Source organism: Panthera onca, chromosome B3, assembly GCF_046562875.1.
Source record: "Panthera onca isolate mPanOnc1 chromosome B3, mPanOnc1 haplotype 2, whole genome shotgun sequence".
NCBI classification, from domain to species: Eukaryota; Metazoa; Chordata; class Mammalia; order Carnivora; family Felidae; genus Panthera; species Panthera onca.
The window spans coordinates 5,290,254-5,307,923 of record NC_138344.1 but is presented as its reverse complement, the minus strand read 5'-3'; the positions used below and the strand labels follow the sequence as shown (position 1 = coordinate 5,307,923).

At 45.4% G+C, this 17,670-nt stretch overlaps 1 protein-coding gene across 5 annotated transcripts in view; it reads right to left on the bottom strand.

Moving 5' to 3' along the window:
* Window positions 1-303: 303 nt before the first annotated feature.
* BLM (BLM RecQ like helicase) overlaps window positions 304-17,670 on the bottom strand; it is an 87,256-nt gene continuing 69,889 nt past the window's right edge. For 4 of the 5 annotated variants that reach the window (XM_060617593.1, XM_060617595.2, XM_060617597.2 and 1 more), the window contains 6 exons: window positions 16,353-16,500; window positions 9,703-9,902; window positions 9,044-9,236; window positions 6,236-6,358; window positions 3,718-3,919; window positions 304-663 (listed from right to left, as the gene is read on the bottom strand). In XM_060617593.1, the coding sequence (XP_060473576.1) occupies window positions 486-663; window positions 3,718-3,919; window positions 6,236-6,358; window positions 9,044-9,236; window positions 9,703-9,902; window positions 16,353-16,500 (1,044 nt within the window). In that variant the 3' untranslated portion in view covers window positions 304-485. Of the gene's footprint in view, window positions 664-3,717; window positions 3,920-6,235; window positions 6,359-9,043; window positions 9,237-9,702; window positions 9,903-16,352; window positions 16,501-17,670 lie in introns of those variants that run through there. The other variant, XM_060617596.3, reaches the window with a different exon arrangement.

Genomic DNA, 17,670 nt, shown 5'->3' with positions numbered 1-17,670 from the left:
GGAACAGCCTACTCACATCCTTTGTTCATTTTTTTCTACCGACTCTTTTTTTCTTAATGATTTATAGGCACTCTGCATTATTGACATTGTCATGTATTTTTTTTCCTATTTTCTCTGTCATTTGTCTTTTAATTTTGTTTATGTCTCCTTCTGCAGTTTTACACTTTCACAGTGTCCCACGCGTGTCTCTTCCTGCGGCCTCAGTGTTTCATGTCGTGCTCAGAATCTCTCTGAGATGATTCAGCTGCTGCTTCAGACGTTCTGAGAAACAACGGCCACAAGGCTTGCCGTGGCGGCAAATCATGCTTATTCAAAAGAAAACGTTTGTTTTAAAAATAAGAACTGTCACCCCAAGCATTTATTTAAATATTAATAGTTACGGGTAAAAATTACAAATGGTACAACAAAACTAACAGCTTTATGTTCACAGATGGTGAGACGCTGACAAACGAGAAAGGAGATCTATGTACATGGAGATTTGGTTGTTATGAAAATGCATACGAAGGCTTAAGAAACGGTCTATTTATAGGCTTTGGTGGAGCCATAATCCCCAATTTTCTACTGGCTCCCGGTGCTGCTTGGGGACCAGGCAAAGGCGAACGGGGTCCAAATATGTTGGAGGATTTACTTTTAGCAGATATCCTTCTGCACGTGGTGGACCCCCTAAAATGTGACAAAGAAAAGAAAACGAAAATGTTAAATAAAACCAAAAGCGAACAGTCTTCTTGCTCTTAACCTGCGCGGACCTATATAATCAGTCCGTGATTTTCCTTGGTCTTCCGTGTCTGTGCATTTGCTGCCCGCAGGGGCCCCTGTAAGGAAGTTTCTGTTACAGTTCGAGGAATGAAGGATTACTGCCCTTCACACACTTTTGCCTTGAATTTGTCTTAGACGTTTCTTAATTCTGTGACTTGAGATGGACAGCCCTCCTGTGCCTGCCCCCACCCACCCCTTTCACCGCTGATCGTCAAACCTTCCCTCTGGACGACGACATGGCCCAGATCCATATTCCTTAATCTATTCTGACCAAGTGAAGGAAGCGAGAATACTTCGGCTTAAGGTCCCAAATGCCCGGACAACAGACACTCTGGAATGACTGTGACTGCCCAGTTCGGAGAAAGGTAGCTGCGTGGGCGAGTGCCTGCCCGCAGGGCTGTGAGCAGAGCACAGAGGGGCCTCCTCCTGGACCCGCAAGGGGGAGGCTGCAGATGTGGCTCCCCGGGGAGGCGCTTGGGTCTGCTTGCGTGTCAGGGCCACGTCACCGGCAGCCGGCTCTCTAGCCCACTCTCACCTCCTGCTTGCTGCCTTTCGAACCAGGCAGGAGCCCTGGCCCAGCCAATTACAGAGTCCTTCCCGCACCTCACCTCCCTCACTGACCCAAAGATATCAGCTTTTCTTTTTCTCCCCACAAAGAAACCAAAGGAAAGGGTCAGGGAGCCAGCATTCTACTAGGATAACAGCAGAAGCCTCTCCCTGTGCGGGCATTTTCCAAGGCTTGTAACCGCGCTGAGTCTATGCCCAGAGGTAATTCCATGGCATCGGGGTATCCAAGTGGCCTCCTATCTCTGAATTTGGGGGCCAGGGTCTGAGGACATTCTGGTAGGGCTGGGTGAAGAGTGGTTTTTCCACATTTTTAAACTCTTGCTGGAGGGCAGTTTTACTGCAGAACTGGCAAAGATCTGCTCCACCGGCGGAGAAGCAGCCTTAAATTTCCCTACGCTGATTTCCTGCTGAGAAATTAAGCCCTGAGCGAAAACCTGCTGTTTATGTTGATTTACAGAATGAATCTGCCAACAGCAGTTTCCATTTCACCCGGGCCATCCATTTTACTCCCACTCAGAGGGCCCGGAACACAACCGGTTCATTGTGTGTTATTCTGGAGATGTAAAACTCTGAGGGCGGGGTGGGGACTTAAGGTCTCTGGCAAAGAGCCACTTGTATTCTGTTGCTGCGCAGACTCCCAGCCAGGTGAGCAGACTGGAGACTGGGAAACCATCACAGCAGTTTAGTGCAAATGAGGAGAATGAAGCACACGTTCGAGGCTGCTACAAGGGCGGGGGAAAAAAAAAAAGTTACAAAACTCCGTGGTTTTGGCCAGTAGGGATTAGAAAAGACTCCCATTGTAAACATGCAAGCTAATTAACAACCAGCATCAAAATTGGTACTGGCATTTGGGTAAGTGTGAGTTTTACAGTTTCTTCTTAGGTTAGCTCTAACCCACAGGGCAAAGTGCTTCACTCTTATAAACAGAAGTCGGGAAAACTGGAAAGGGAGCCAAGGGCAACGAACACTGAAATATGGGGTGCTCTGTCCGAACAAGTAAGAATGGTCAGATCATAATCATGTGTGAGGGATCTCCGTGGGCGACGTGCAGAAATGAGGGTGCTCGGGCCAGGCGTGGGCCAGCCAGAGTCCAGTCCTACCTGGGACCTGGAGCCCCGGGGCTGGGGAGAGGCTCACGCAAGCCTTCCCCTCATCATAAACCCCAGGGGTCTAGACCAGATGCCTTTTACATTCTCCTTCTACTCCATGATCTCCCGAGGAAATGGCTATTTCCCCAAACGGAGGAGTAAATGAGCAAAGTACGAAAATGTCCCCACCAAAGAACATCTGCTGGTCACTTGCGCACTAAAAGCCACAAAATTAAAGTAACATTTACTAATGCCTTTAACTTCTGTACCCTGGCAGAAGGATTAGCATGTACAAGATGCTTGTTTATGGACTTAACAGGAAAATGACAATTTGGTAACATTTGCCTTCCTTCCTCTTCCCCCAGCCCAGTTTTGTTTTTTATTACCCAGAAGGAAAGGAGGAGAAAAACTGCAAAGAAAAACACAACAGCTTGTAAAAGTTTACTGAGGACTTGTTCCCTCTTTTCTGTAAGCCCTTTGTGTTGGAATGTGCAGGTAGCTGGGGGCCGGGTTCTCCAAACTGATGGGAAGGTCACGGTCCCGCCAGACCTTACTTACCCACAAGGCAAAGGCAGAGGCTGTCAGAAGAAGGCGCTGTCAGGACCAGTGCAATTACCAAGAATAAGGACACCGCACAGATCATCACCCAGGACCCGACTCCCTGCGGGCGTGCAGACAGCGCCCCAAAGTCACCGCATCCCAGCCCAGGGGCCAGGCAAGTGTGGGGGAGGGGAGACACAACCCTTAGAGGCCTGGTTGACATGACCTTTGGGTTCACCTGCTGTGGCCTCTTCTCTGCTACCCTGCAAAGGTGGGGAGATTGGCTCTCCCCAGGTATAACCGAACTGGGAGCGTGGAGGACTGCCAGGTGGAGGCCCGCACGTTCTGTAGCAGTGAAAGTGGCATAGCAGGTACTGATGGTCATAAAAAACAAAACCCTTTGTTTACTCAGCCAGGATATGATTTATAATATTTTAGGTGGAAAAGTCCCTTAAGAAGAGCACTGATAAAAAAAAAAAATACCCCCCCCCCCCCCCCCCCGCCCCAGGGTAATGTCAAAACGGGAGATGTTCGTGCAGACTAGAAAACCGAGGCGATAATCAATTTAGGAGTAGAGATTAAAAAAAATCTGAAACAAATGTTTCTGTTTGGGCTCAAACCTTAATCATCACCCCATTAACTGGAGAGGCGACGTTTAACGACAGTCTGTTTTAATAAGAGCTTCAAAGCGAACCGGGGCCGCTCCGCTTCTGGCCGCTCCTCCCTGACCCGCCACCCCACACACCGCAACGCAGGACGGACGTACCCTTTTGTCTTGGAGCCACCGAAACCAGTCTTCCTCCTCTTAGACCTCTGGGAGGCTGGCATCCTTTTTCTCTTTCTTTCATTTCTGGTCTTATTTGCAAAGTAGTGAGAAGATACGGGCATTTCCTCATTGGACTCCACAGGGGCATTTCTTCTGGTGCCTCTGCTGCTGCCCGGACTCACCCGGGGGGAACCGTCATCGGCTGCAAGCAGACAAGGCAGACGTTTACACGCGATGCTGTGCTGGCCCGGGTGCGCTGATTGATGGTCCCTATGGACGGACACAACACAGGGGTGCGGTCTGGCGGACACCCAGCTGCTTCCCGGGGGTCCTCCTGCCACACGGGTTCAACAATTCTGCAAGAACTGAACATTTCTCTTTCATGTCACAGAGCCCCAAAGTCCTCAGTGGAAATTTACTTTTAAAGCAAAAAGATCAGAATTCATTAAAAAAGCTTGAGATACCTTTTTTTTTTTTTTTTTTTTTTTAAAGTAAACTCTACGCCCAATGTGGGACTTGAACTCACAACCCTGAGATCAAGGGTCACTTGCTCTACTGACTGAGCCAGCCGGGAGCCCCAGAAGTTTGTGACGCTCCTGAACTTAACTAGAGACGTCAGGTCTAGCTCATACTCTGTTGTGTATGGCCTTCGTCCCTGTGATCCTTCGGGCAGCTAATCCCGTTAGGCTCTTCGAAAAGTAGGGAGTGCTACATAAGACCAGTTTACCATTTTACACGTGCTGGAAAAAGCGCCCAGTGGAAGAGAAACATAACTAACTATGTTCTGCACCTCATCTTTGAATGGTTACTTAGTGAACGAGTGTCAGAAAACCCTGGGCCCCATTTATATTCTTTAAAGTCAGAAACCACTCCTTTACGTTATAGCTGTAAACATTTCATATACTATGCAGGAAACGGGTCTGCATGAAAGCGCCACTTTGCAAAAAAGGTGGCTATTTCCACAAGCACTGGCACCCTAAGGCACCTAAAAAGCATAAAACCTCTCTGTAGGTCAACAGGGATCCCAGCTACATTTCCTTTCCTTTCCTTCCCCTTCCTTCCTCTTCCTCCCTCCCTTTCCCTTTCTCCTTTCCTCCCACCCTCCCTTCCTCTTTCTTTCAGTTTTAACTAGGCTCCATGCCCAATGTGAGGCTTGACTGAATTCACGACCCTGAGGTTAAGAGTCTGAGGTTAAGAGTCACAGCCTCTACCGACTGAGCCCGCCAGGTGCCCCCCAGCTCCATTTTCTGAAGGAAGGTATTTCCTGGCCACTCCAGCCACCCTCCTGCCTGGCAGGAAGGGCCCTAATCCCCGGGCCTCCTCATCCGTCCAACACTGGTTCACACGGGGAGGCAGCGAGGCTCTGGCAAAGCTGTCGTCCCGTCATCCTAGCTGTGGGACTTGGACATAAAAAGGCTGTGAAATGGGCGTAGTTCTGAGGATTGAATGATACAAAACAGGCAAAGCTCTTGGCACAGCGTCTGTCCCTCAGTAAGTGGGAGCGATCGTCACCACACTGTGGGCTGTTTCCACAGAGCAGCCCGTCTTATGTGGGCAAGAATCCCCTTCCAGACAAGTTACTACACTAAACAAATGTTAAGTTCCTACCAATATTCAAAGCAAGGCTCTTAATGGAATAATTACCATGCAGAGGAATTTTTTAAAAATCCCACTTTTCAGCATTTTGTTAACGGATAAAAAACGAATGAGGAGAGACAGAACTTGAAACACAGGCTCACTCATTTCTCATCCTGCTAATCTTTTCCATTAGCCTTGAGAAGAACCCCCAGCCATTTGTTACAGAAACAGGAAAAACACTGAACTTGGCTTGTCTTTTGCGTCTCACTGCATGGCAATATGCTGGAGGAGGGCAGAGGAACCGGCATCTTCTATAACAAAACCTTCCTCGTGCCGATCTTCTCCTAGTTAATCCTGTCTGGTAGCTCAGTGATGAGGTTCACAAGGAGAGGGGCGACGTGACAGGCCGCATCCTCGGGATAGTCTGCTAACAACAAGCTCACTTGGGCAGATTCTTTCCGGTAACGATGAGATTATCTAGCATTCCAATTACACGTTCATTTTCCCCAAACATTTAAACTCCTGAATTTTATCTTTCCACGTGTTTGTCAGATAACGTGTGCCTTCCGCAGATAAGGAAACCAAGCACAACGAGGTTATTGTGGCCTGCCAGGGATAGCAGAGTGCGACGGTGGCAGATTTGGATTTCCTTGGGCACTTGCCTTTAATAGAACAGAAACTCCTGGGCCCAAAGGTTCTCCTCTGGGCCCTATTCCCAGGCCCAAGGACTGGCACTCCCCGGGGGGCTCACCAGTGTCCTCTAAGAGGTGCCTGGCACATCACAAACACCGGGGGCTGCTCTGGGCACTTGAGCGTCAGTGTGACAGGGTGTAGGAGGCACTGACACAACCCAGAAACCACAAAATTCTAATTCAGTGACATGCGGTGCTTCACGTTAAAACACGCTTTTAGAAAACACGTATTTAGCTGCATACTGCACCTGGCAATGTCCACGCCGAGTATTTCTGCAATATTGGAATCACTTCTGCGCCGTATTTTTCCAGTTTGTCTTCAGTAACGCCATCAATTTGAAGCAAAACCTCAGGATCGGAAGATAAAGATTCTGTGCATGGGCATAAAATTAGGAATTTAAATGACCACCCATGGAAAAGCCACTGAATTCGTGCTCATTCGCTCATTCAGTGCATGTCTGTCAAGTGCCAGCTAACTGCAGGGCACCAGGCACCCGGGCCAATTTTCTGAAAGGCAGTTAGTGCCAACAGAGGCGGCAGACAGGTCCAGAGGACAGGAGCCCATCGTGCAATTCCAGCAGCAAAGGTGCGTGAATCTGGGCAGACGGTGGGGGACAGCATGGGACACGAGGCGGGGGAAACGGGAGGTGGGCACCCGTGCAGCGGGTCTCAGAGCTGAAGCACACTTTGCTGTCGTCCGCTGTTCTCACAACAAAGACTTGTCTAGCTGCGACACTGATGCTCCCTGTTTTGGAGGACGCCCACATTTCCATTTCCGGCTGACTTCTCCCCTGCACTTTAGACACGCATATCCAACCCGAGGCCGTCACTGAATTCTTACTCCATCCCCAACCCAAACCCGTTCTTCCTCCAGTCCGTCCGCGGGTGGGGTGAAGCAAGTATTTGGACTGGAACAAGCGGGCCATTAAGAGTCCTCTGCAGACAGACGGCACATCAGCCTTGTAGCTGGACAAGCCCGTCATTTTAAAGATCGCTCTGGCTGCTGCATGGAAAATGAATTGTGGGGGAAAGAGTGGAACGTGGGAGCCTGGAGGAAGCCACCGCAGGGGCAGGCAAGGGCGCAGGGGGCCACAGTGTGGCGGTGCGCTCGCACGAAGAGGGGGATCCAGGGACGCTGCAGAGGCTAGGTCTGCAGGATCTATAGATGCGCGGGGCTAGGGAAGGGAGGAGGAGATCATTCCTACTATTCAACTTGAGCAAAGGAAAGAAAGGGCAGATCTCAAATCTGTGGTTTTCACATCATTCCTACGTCGAGAGGAGAAGGGGCAGACCAGCAGGATCACGGAGGGTTAACAGAAGACGAAGTCGGACCGGCAAGCAGAAATGCAGACCCTTGAAAGAACCTGTCCCTTTTCTAGAAAGATGTTGGAGTCATCGGCCGACTTTGTGGAAGATTAAAATGTGCAGAATGTTCACCTCTGGAGTTAAGGAGGCCAGGGAGGAAACTACGCTAAGAGCCTACCAACAAAATGCCGTATTCCATCAACTCTGAGACACACTTTTCCACGCTGTGGCGTTCCTGAGGTCAAGGTGCAGCTTACAAGTGCTGACGGCCAGATGCCTACTGCCGCCTGCACACGTGAGGCCTGGTCATGGCTGTCCGGGCTGTCAGCATGTGTGCAGTTCACCTGCCCCACGAGATGTCCACCAGAGAGCACAGGACAAGTGACTGTGGATGCAGAGAAGCTCCGGGTAACGGGGAACAGATCTGCCACTAATAAAACAAGTATCTGTCTTTGAGGAAATGGCCACGATTCTGTACCTTCTTGCAAGCAACAGCCAAGCGCTTCGCATGCCCTACAGAAGGGCCCCCAGAGCAGACAGAGCAGGGTCCCATTCGCGCTTCTGAGATGTGCCTCCGCCCGCTGATGCTCTCTGGCATCATCAGGGAAACGCCACCATCAAATCAGCGTGGGTGACACGGGCTTTGATTAAAATACTGGCGAAAAGAGTGGACCATGCTAAAAAAGACCGCGTCACTAACATTCTCAATGACACGAGGGCAAACAAAAGACATGGACGACTGAGTCAGAAACTGATTCCGAAGAGTCAGGCTTTGAATATGAACTTTTACAAGTACCTAAATCAACTTGCTTTGATTCTATGCATTTTTCATATATGCAGAGAATTGTATAATGATAAAAATCTATATGTAAATAAGTAAAAAACAATTCTTTCAATAAAAGCACCATGTCACCACTTAATTAGCACCTTTTTTTCTTCCTTAATTGTCTATAAAATAGCAGTGTCTTAACATAGACGGTGGCTCAGAGTTGATGAAATGCTGTCATGCCCTACAGTGGCAGGAACAGGAATGGAAATGAGAGAAGGTGTTGGTCATGGGATTTTATGAAGGAAGCGTCCAGAAGGTAATGTACACTCATCAGTCAACTACGTGGACGCCTAATTTTACAGGAGCAATCCTATTAGGATCTGAGCTATGGAAATAACTCAGGTCAGCACGTTTTTTTCAACTGAAGACCAGCAGTGTGCTAGGGCCGGGTTCAAAGAAGCATAAAACATAATGTCTTTTCATAAGGAACTTGGCTCCTCGTGGCAAAGGCATTTGTGCATAACATGGCCAGACATCATAAAGCGGGCAGATAATGGACACACAATCAACGAGTGACAGTTGGTGGTAGAGATGATAAATATCCACATCCTAATGTCTGGCATTAGAGGAAGAAGTATAAAATTAAAATTATACTGTATGTCTGAATAACAAAGTATTATATGTAACTTAAAGGCTGTATTTCATCTTACATTTGTTTTTCTGAGCTTTCAATTTATTTATTTATTTATCTATCTATTTATTTATTTATTTATCCTTAGTCTGATCTCTATTATTTAGAGTCTCTTTTTTTTCAATATATGAAATTTATTATCAAATTGGTTTCCATACCTGAGCCTTCAATTTAGAGATTAAATAATGAAAATAAACGGAGCTATATCAGAGCACTTAAAAAGTTCCATAGCAGGATTAACTTTTGGTTTATTAATTTACGCCACATAACAGAAGACTCACACATACTCACCTGCAAGCTTCTTGAGAGTGACAGTATTAAAAATATTAAAGTAATGGACGCCAAAAACTTTTCCCAGAGATTTGCAGACTTCCGTCAGTTCTCCAAGACATTTCTTAACTATCTCTTCCCTCTGAGACATCTTTGCCACCAAAGCTTTCTGCTTCTTCACACTGCTGGAGTTTTCCGTTTCCATAAAGTCTACCTTTGTGAGAAAGAAAGTGATCATAGGAGTGGGGACACGTGCGCTTGTATCCAAATATAGGCTTCGTTTAATCCTTAACTGCATTTTTTGGCTTTTGTTTTTTTGTATTTCGGTTATGCCAAGTAGATACTGGAGGCCCCTTGGGAACAGGGGCTGAGCACTTCTCCTCTGTCCATCTCCAGTACCTAGCACAGAACGGCTTCTTAATAAATGTTTACCTAACGAATACAGGATGATTCAGAGATCGGACAACCCATCGAATTCACTTTGACAGGTACTACATTACTTGGGTTCAATTTTAAGATCTCTTTCCAAGTTAAGAGGAACAGAATACGTTCACATAAGGACAGCATATAGAAATTTAGCATCCATAAGCTTTGGAAAAGATCTTTTAATGTGCGGTAATATATTTTCTGCCCACTCACTGTAAGGTAATAAAGTAAAATAAACATTTAAAATACCATACCTTTAAGTGCCCATTTAGTACAGTTTCGGCTTTATTTCCTGGCACCATATAGGCAATCGGTTGGTCATTAGCATTGATATATAAGTCTTCATCCAAAATCTTGTCAAGTATCAACTTTTTAAAAAGTCTTTCGGCATTGTGTCGTGAATAAGTAGATCCCTTTCCAAATATCCCCGACTGAATTTTTGCACTCTTACTCCCTGGTAAGAAATCCCGAGAAGTTAGATTAGTAAATATAGGTACGTCAGAAGCCTCCAGTAGGAGAGGCTGAAAAAGTCATTTATGTGACAGTCTGGATAAATGAGGTAGGTAATCTCTTCCACAGGAAAACCCATGGCACAAATAAACGCCCGTTCCCATAAAATGGGAATATTTGAGTAGAACTCTAAAATTTCAATGGTTATATGTACTTTTCCTCATCTTTTTATGATCTGCATTGGCCGAAACCAGCAGCAAAATAAAGCTTATCGTTTTAGGCTGTGGCATTTATAGCTTATAACATTACATTAGAGCAAAGAAATCAGAGAGAGTTTATATAAACTTTAAGCACTTTGTATCACTGTGCTACATCAGGATAACTGCATTACTGATCCAGTTACAAAAAAACGTGGACAATCATTTTTATAAATACTGTCTCTGGTCCTGTCCTGAAAGCACTTCTCACTTACAATCCCAGTATTTAAGTCTCTATTTTTTTGTGACCCTCACAGAGGAAGCCTTCCCAAACTGTAAAACAAAAGCACATCAGGGCACGAGCCTACACCCTTCCCTCCTCCTCTTTCTGGCCGAGAGCACCGCACTGGGCTGGGTCCTGGGTTTCGAATCCAATCTGCTGTAATTATTAATGTCTTCATTGTAAACACAACTTTATTATAACAATCTACTTAAGAAGTCTTGTGACACTGATTATAACCAGAATGAACAGTTACTTTGTAAAGCTTTAGCTCTACTTTAAGAGTTTCAAATAATTACACTGTAAATGTCAGATGGGCTTCTGGTCATATATACTCAACGATTCAAGTTTTTCTTTCTTTTAAAAAATTTTTTTTTTTTCAATGTTTATTTATTTTTGAGACAGAGAGAGACAGAGCATGAACGGGGGAGGGCCAGAGAGAGGGAGACACAGAATCTGAAGCAGGCCCCAGGCTCCAAGCTGTCAGCACAGGGCCCGATGCGGGGCTCGAACTCACGGACCGCGAGATCATGACCCGAGCAGAAGTCGGCCGCTCAAACGACTGAGCCACCCAGGCGCCCCAAGTTTTTCTTTCTTCAGGTGATTTTGTATCCCTGAATTGTCACACTGCAGATCAGACCACCGCTCTGGTATCGGTGGGCTGGGTGACATGGGCCAGCCCTAGTGCTGGGGATAGCTAAGAAGCAGGAAAAAGAAGTAAGCTTTGAAAGGGGGGAAGGGAGGAAAGCACCTGGCTGGCTCAGTTGGAAAGGCACGTGACTCTTGATCTCAGGGTTGTGAGTTTGAGCCCTACACCAGCTGTAGAGGTTATTAAAAAAATAAATAAATTTAAAGAAAAAAAAAAGAAAGCAAAGTGAAACACAACTTTCTTAATAACATGTAAGAGCTAATGAGAAATTGAGTATGTCAGAAAAACATTTGATTTAGTAATCTAGGAATTTACATGGAAGGTGCAGAGATATAGTTGAAGCTGTACTTAAAACACCATTTACTGCATCCTTAAGTACAACAGAAAAAGATGTCCTTAAATAAGACTACTTAAAAAATACATTTTATCAATATGACAACATATATATTACTAAAAACTACTTTAAAAGAAAAATTAAGAAATGCTTATATATCTGATACAGAAGTGATATAAACTATATGTACAGTATGATAAGTAAGTGGTTGTACACAAACATGTTAAAATATTAGCAGTTTGGGGGCACCTGGGTGGCTCAGTCGTTTAAGCATCTGACTTTGGCTCAGGACATGATCTTGTGGGTCTGTCAGTTCGAGCCCCGAGACAGGTTCTGTGCTGACAGCTCGGAGCCCTGAGCCTGCTTCAGGTTCTGTCTCCCTCTCTCTGCCCCTCCCCGGCTTGCACTCTGTTTCTGTCTCTCTCAAAAATAAATAAACATTAAAAAAATCAATTATTTTATCTGCAACTCCTTGTTCTTCCTGACCCACCAAAAGAGGCCCAAACTAGAAGGCAAGAATCCACAAAAAGAAGATCAGCCTGAAAAGCAGCTTTGGTCCTGAGGAACAAGCACGTTCAGAAGGAACAAATGAGGAAATGAGAAAACCACCTTCCTATAGGCTAGTAATGTCTTCCTGTCTTCCTCCCTTCCTTCCTCTCTTCCTTCCTCCCTCTCTCCCTTCCTTCCTTCCTCCCTTCCTCCCTCCCTCCCTCCCTCCTTCCCTCCCTTCTTTCCTTTCCTTCCTCCCTCCCTTTCTGGCATGTGTGCACACTCGTGAGTCAGTGAGGGGCAGAGGGAGAGGGAGGGAGAGAATCCCAAGCAGGCTCCCTGCTGTCAGCAGCGCAGAGCCCGAGGTGGGGCCCGAATCCACAAACCGCAAGATCGTGACCTGAGCCGAGATGGAGCTGGACGCTAAACTCGCTGAGCCACCCAGGCGCCCCTCAGCTGTTAATGCTTTAAAAAATAAATACACCTATTAACTGCTTTATCTGGTTTTTGAATTAAAGTAAGGCACACATGTGGGAAAAATAAAATATAGTACAGAAAGGTTTAGAATGAAGACCAGCATTCCTCTGTCCCACCCTCTTCTCTTCTGGAAGGCAATCATGTTTTGTGTTGTTCTTTTTTTTCTTTTCTCTTTTCTTTTTTTCTTTTTTCTTTTTTTTGTAGTAATCTCTACCTCCAGTGTGGGGCTTGAACTCACAACCCTGATTTGGAGCTCTTTGGACTGAGCCACCCAGGCGCCCCAGGCAGTCATGTTTTAAGTAGCTTTTGCTTTTAGCCCTTCTGGTGGCAACCTCCACAGGCAACCCTCACTCTTGCTGTCATCCCACCAGCCAGAGCCACTGCCTGACAATTTAGCTGCTGACCCCCACTGTGAAAGATAAAGCTTTATCTCATTTTTACCTCTCACTTTCCCTTGCCCCAGATTTGGCTAGTTATACATTAATATTGGTTCATGTATTGATTATTTTCTAACTTTATTAAAAAAAATTTTTTTTAATGTTTATTTATTTTTGAGACAGAGAGAGGCAGAGCATGAGCGGAGGAGGGGTAGAGGGAGAGGGAGACCCAGAATCCGAAGCAGGTTCCAGGTTCTGAGCTGTTGGCACAGAGCCCAACGCGGGGCTCGAACTCACAGACTGTGAGATCGTGACCTGAGCCGAAGTCGGACTCTGCTCAACCGAATGAGCCAGCTAGGCGCCCCTATTTTCTAACTTTAGATAGAACTTCTGGCTACTCCCTCTACCTTCTACCTCGGAGGTTATTAATACCTCGAGTATTCCAAGTACTTTCTTTTATTTACTGTACTTATATTTTTATATCATCAAGATTAACACATCCTGTCCTGCGCCCCACACGTTGAAGTCTGTACATTGCCTCTAACTGTTGTAGGTTGTCAGCAAAGTTTCCGTCCCTACTAAGAAAGTCCTGACTCCTGCGTAACCCTCCGGAGAATGTTTACTGCATCCAGACAAATGGATCATTTTTTTGGTACATTTTATCAATGACTCAAAATCGTGTGACAATTTCCTTTGTTTTATATTTGACCTTGGCTCTCTTTCCATAATCTTTCCCATGGAATTTCTAAGTGCCTTTCTCTTTCTGTTGAGAAATAATATGCGTCCTTCACTGTTCTCAAAAATTTTCATTTCTTATTCCTTCTCTACACTGCTTGGGACCTGTTTTTCTTGACTTTCTCTTACAATCTGCACAGACTGTTCATTGGACCTGCTTCACAGCTGTGGATCTGGGCTTTCTTCCCCCTGGACCCATCGGTCAGCTTCCCTGTTTATGGTATCACTTCTTTGCCTTCTAGTCTCTAGGGTTGCTGATATTAATCTGATGCCAGTTTGGCTTTGGTTTCTTTCTTTCCAGTTTTCAGGATTATCTCTGAAGGGGTCCAGAATATGCCACTGTGGCATAAAAATTACCTTGAGCAGAAGGCATCTGAGTTCCTGAAATCTCTTATCTGTAAAAAGCAGAGACCTCCCCCCAAAACTCCAATGTCATAAATTCTCTCCCTGGGAGTAACCAGAGAAGACCGGTTTTTATCACTGGAGATGAGAAGGCTCCATACCACTCCTAAACACTGTCACAAAACTATCTTATCTCCCTCTCTTCTATTCTAAGGGCCCATTCATCTTTCCAAAAACACCCCCAACATTTGTTTTCCTTTAAGTGTCCTTTCCCCTCTTCCCCTTCCCCTATTAAGACGGTATATAAGCTCCAATTTTTAAAAAATGATTATATATTTCTGAGAGAGAGAGAGAGCGTGAAAGCAGGGGAGGGGCAGAGAGAGGGGGACAGAGGATCTGAAGTGGGATCCATGCTGACTGCTGACAGCAGTGAGCCTGATGTGGGGCTCGAACTCACAAACCCTGAGATGGTGACCTGAGCCAAAGTCAGATGCTCAACCAACTGAGCCACCCAGGCACCCCTAAGCCCCAATTTTAATAGGCCCTTTGAGCCACATTTTGATTAAATCTGTCTTTTGTCAGTTTAATTCACAGGCCCCCAAACATTAAATCTAACAGGGTGGAGGAAAAGTTTTTCTTCCCCAATATCACTTTATTCTTGGTATTCTTTTTATCCTTTTTTTTTTTTTTTTAAATAAGATTTGTTTTATTTTTAGAGGGTGAGTAAGCTGGGGAGAGAGGGGCAGAGGGAGGGAAAGAGAGAGAGGGAGAGAAGGAGACGGAAGAGAGAGAGAGAGACAGAGAATCCCAAGCAGGCCCCATACACAGCGTAGAGTCCAATGCTGGACTCGATCCCATGACCCTAGGATCCTAATCTGAGCTGAAATCAAGAGTAAGAGTCAGATGCTCAACCGATTAAGCCACTCAGGTGCCCCATACTCTTGGTATTCTTAAATCTCATAAAGCATCTCCTTTGGCATTTGGTGGACATTTTAATCTGAAAGCTTTTTACTCTTTCATTCAGGGAAATTTGATAATTCCTTCTAATTCTATTTCAAAAATTTTGTCAGACTTCACATCTCCTAAGAAGTGATCCATATTTTTTCTCATATTTTCCATATATCTTTTTGCTCAAGTCTTAAAAGATTTTGACTTTACCTTCCAACATTTCCACTAAATTTACTACGTCAATCACTTAGAGTTTTTAATAGCTCTTTCTCATTCTTTGTTTCTTTCCCATAAATTCTAATATTACTTAAGTCTTTGCGAAGAAACTAAATTATGAGTTTGCCCTCCCTTCTCCCTAAAGCTACTACTTATTTTGTAAATTGTCTCTGTACTCAGGGTCAAACACTTACTTGGTTTCTCCTTTGACTGTCCAGTTGTAGTTAACCTTCAGGGATCAGGTTAAACTTCTGAAGTGGTTTGCCCCCCGTTATTTTGTATCTATTTCCCCCTAAATCCCTCCAGTGAACAGAGACATCCAGTTTGCAGGTTTGCTTTAGGCTGGGTGGTCCCCAAATGCCGCTTGGGGGCTCTGCCCCCTAACTCAGCTGCCTTTCTATTCCTCGGGCACTTGATTTTTGTTTTGGAATCAATTCCAGGCTGGCATTTGATGGAGTTCTTTCGTGGGCCGACTTTAACTGCCCCCTCCTGTTTGTGGCTCCTCTGCTTGCACTCCCACCCCCGGGACCTGGAGACTCAGTCTGAGGCCTCCTGATAACGGGAGTTCTGCCTGGTTGAGAGCCCTCCTCGTCTAAGACTCTCTCCTTCATTAATTTTGCACGGTGGCTTATTGTATTTCATTCCGCTCGTCAACATGCTTCCATTCGTTCCCTGAAAGATTTGAAAAATCTTGAATCTCATGATGGGCTCTCTCTGGTTACCGATGCCCTTGTAAATCAAATCCCCATTTTATTTCCACACTATTATTTTGACAGGGCCTCAAAACAAACAAAAAAAAGAAGACAGATACTTCTGCCCAGGCTGCCGTCCGGAAATGGGAGTCACTCGACAGGCGACTCTCCAAGCAAGTTATAGTCCATTCATTCAGATGAGGTTGTATACGCGTTAATATTTTCTTTGTATCTATTTTTATTATTCCTATTGTTTTTATTGGCGTATCGTTGACATACAACGTTATATCAGTTTTGGGGGTACAACATAGTGATTCAACAACTATACACATTATGCTCCGCCCGCCACGACACCGACTGACACCACACGACGTTTTTACGACAGTATCGCCTACATTTCCTGTGCTGTGCTTCTCGTTCCCATGACATCTGCATTTTCTAACTGTAAGTTTGTACCTCTTAATCCCCTGTACCCACTTTGCCCTATTACTTGCTTCTCTGAATGTGAAAACCTCACCTTAGTAACATATAAATTCTACACAAATAATTGTTATCATTCATAAAAGCTGATTTTCTTTTGTTACTCAAGAAGTTTTGTTCTGAAATCCTTAAGTTCTACAAGACAGACAAAAGAGATTTTTTTCCATGTACTTGAGATGATTTCTGTAGATGTTCAATTTCAACTGCTGTAACTGCAACTATAAAACAGAGAACTTACCCAAGAAAATGTCGACCAGCATATTCATAGTAAATCTCCCAGAAGGACCTGCAGGGGGCTTGTTTCGTGTTCCTTGTGCTGAACTATGTTCTTGAACAAATCTTACAATATCTTTTACATCATCAGTCACATCTCTTGTCTTACAATCCTATGAATAAAAAGAGATTACTTTCGGTGTAATTAAGATGATAACCTAGACTGCTAGGGTTTAACAGTAACAACGGTAGTCTCACAACAAACCGTTTCCATACCAAAACCAAGACCAAAACCCAAGTTCCAAATGTTCTTTCTTTTCTAAGTTCTTACACTGACCCTGTGTCTAGAACAATTAGCACTCCACTATGTATGTTTTATTGCTGTGTTACAGACATACCTCTCATCTTTCAATTACCCGATAGCATGCTGTGGGTGGAACTGTTGTCTACTTCTTTTCAAACCCTTCATACCTTCTAGAACAGTGCTCCGGCATTTACTTGGATGGTGACCTCTGATCACTTTTGGGGCTTTGATGGCACAGTCAACCCTTTTAATGGTCTCGTCAGTTTGCTCTTTCCTTCTCACTGGTCTCCCAACGCGGCCTACTTTTTTAAGCCCCCGTTACCACAGGACCTGTCTGCTTCATCTATCCTGGCTCTGTAAACTCGCAGTACTAACCACCCGCTGTTCTCAAAAGTGGCATCATGCTCCTGGCCTCCGTCTATGCAGCCCCCTTACCTTCTAACCCTTGTTCATCTGCTGCAGTCTAACAACCTCAAGACAAACAGGTTTCTTGTCTTATTCTACAAATTAGTGGTGATTCTGAGGCTCTGTCTGGGACCGTCATGAAACATGGCCCTGGCCCTCCCCTCCCACACCATTCCTGCCTTGATTCTTGGTGACTCAGCAGACAGATGATCCCCCACACCTTGGCCTCTGGCATCCTGATCTCCTCTGCCCTAGTGACCCTGTCCTCTGTGAGTGCCAGGTGCTCACGTCCACGGTCATGCCCACCACCTTGGCCTCACTAATAACGGCAACCCCTTCATTCTACGACTGCCACCTCACGCCATCTAGTACATTCTGAGCCTAACAATCCACCGGGCCTGCCCATCCACGGGTTCCCATCAGACGATCTCTTGACTCAGCCTAAATTCCACACCGGTCATTACAATACTACTGGTCCACATAACTTCAACTCCCTGGCCCTTAGGCCACCTCATCACATTCACTGCTTGACACACAGTAGATCCAATTCTTCACCACTCCGTGCCTGTACCTCAGTAGCTGAACTTGGCTGGAGAAACACACGCAACCACGCTGAATGTCTGCGCTTTCAGCA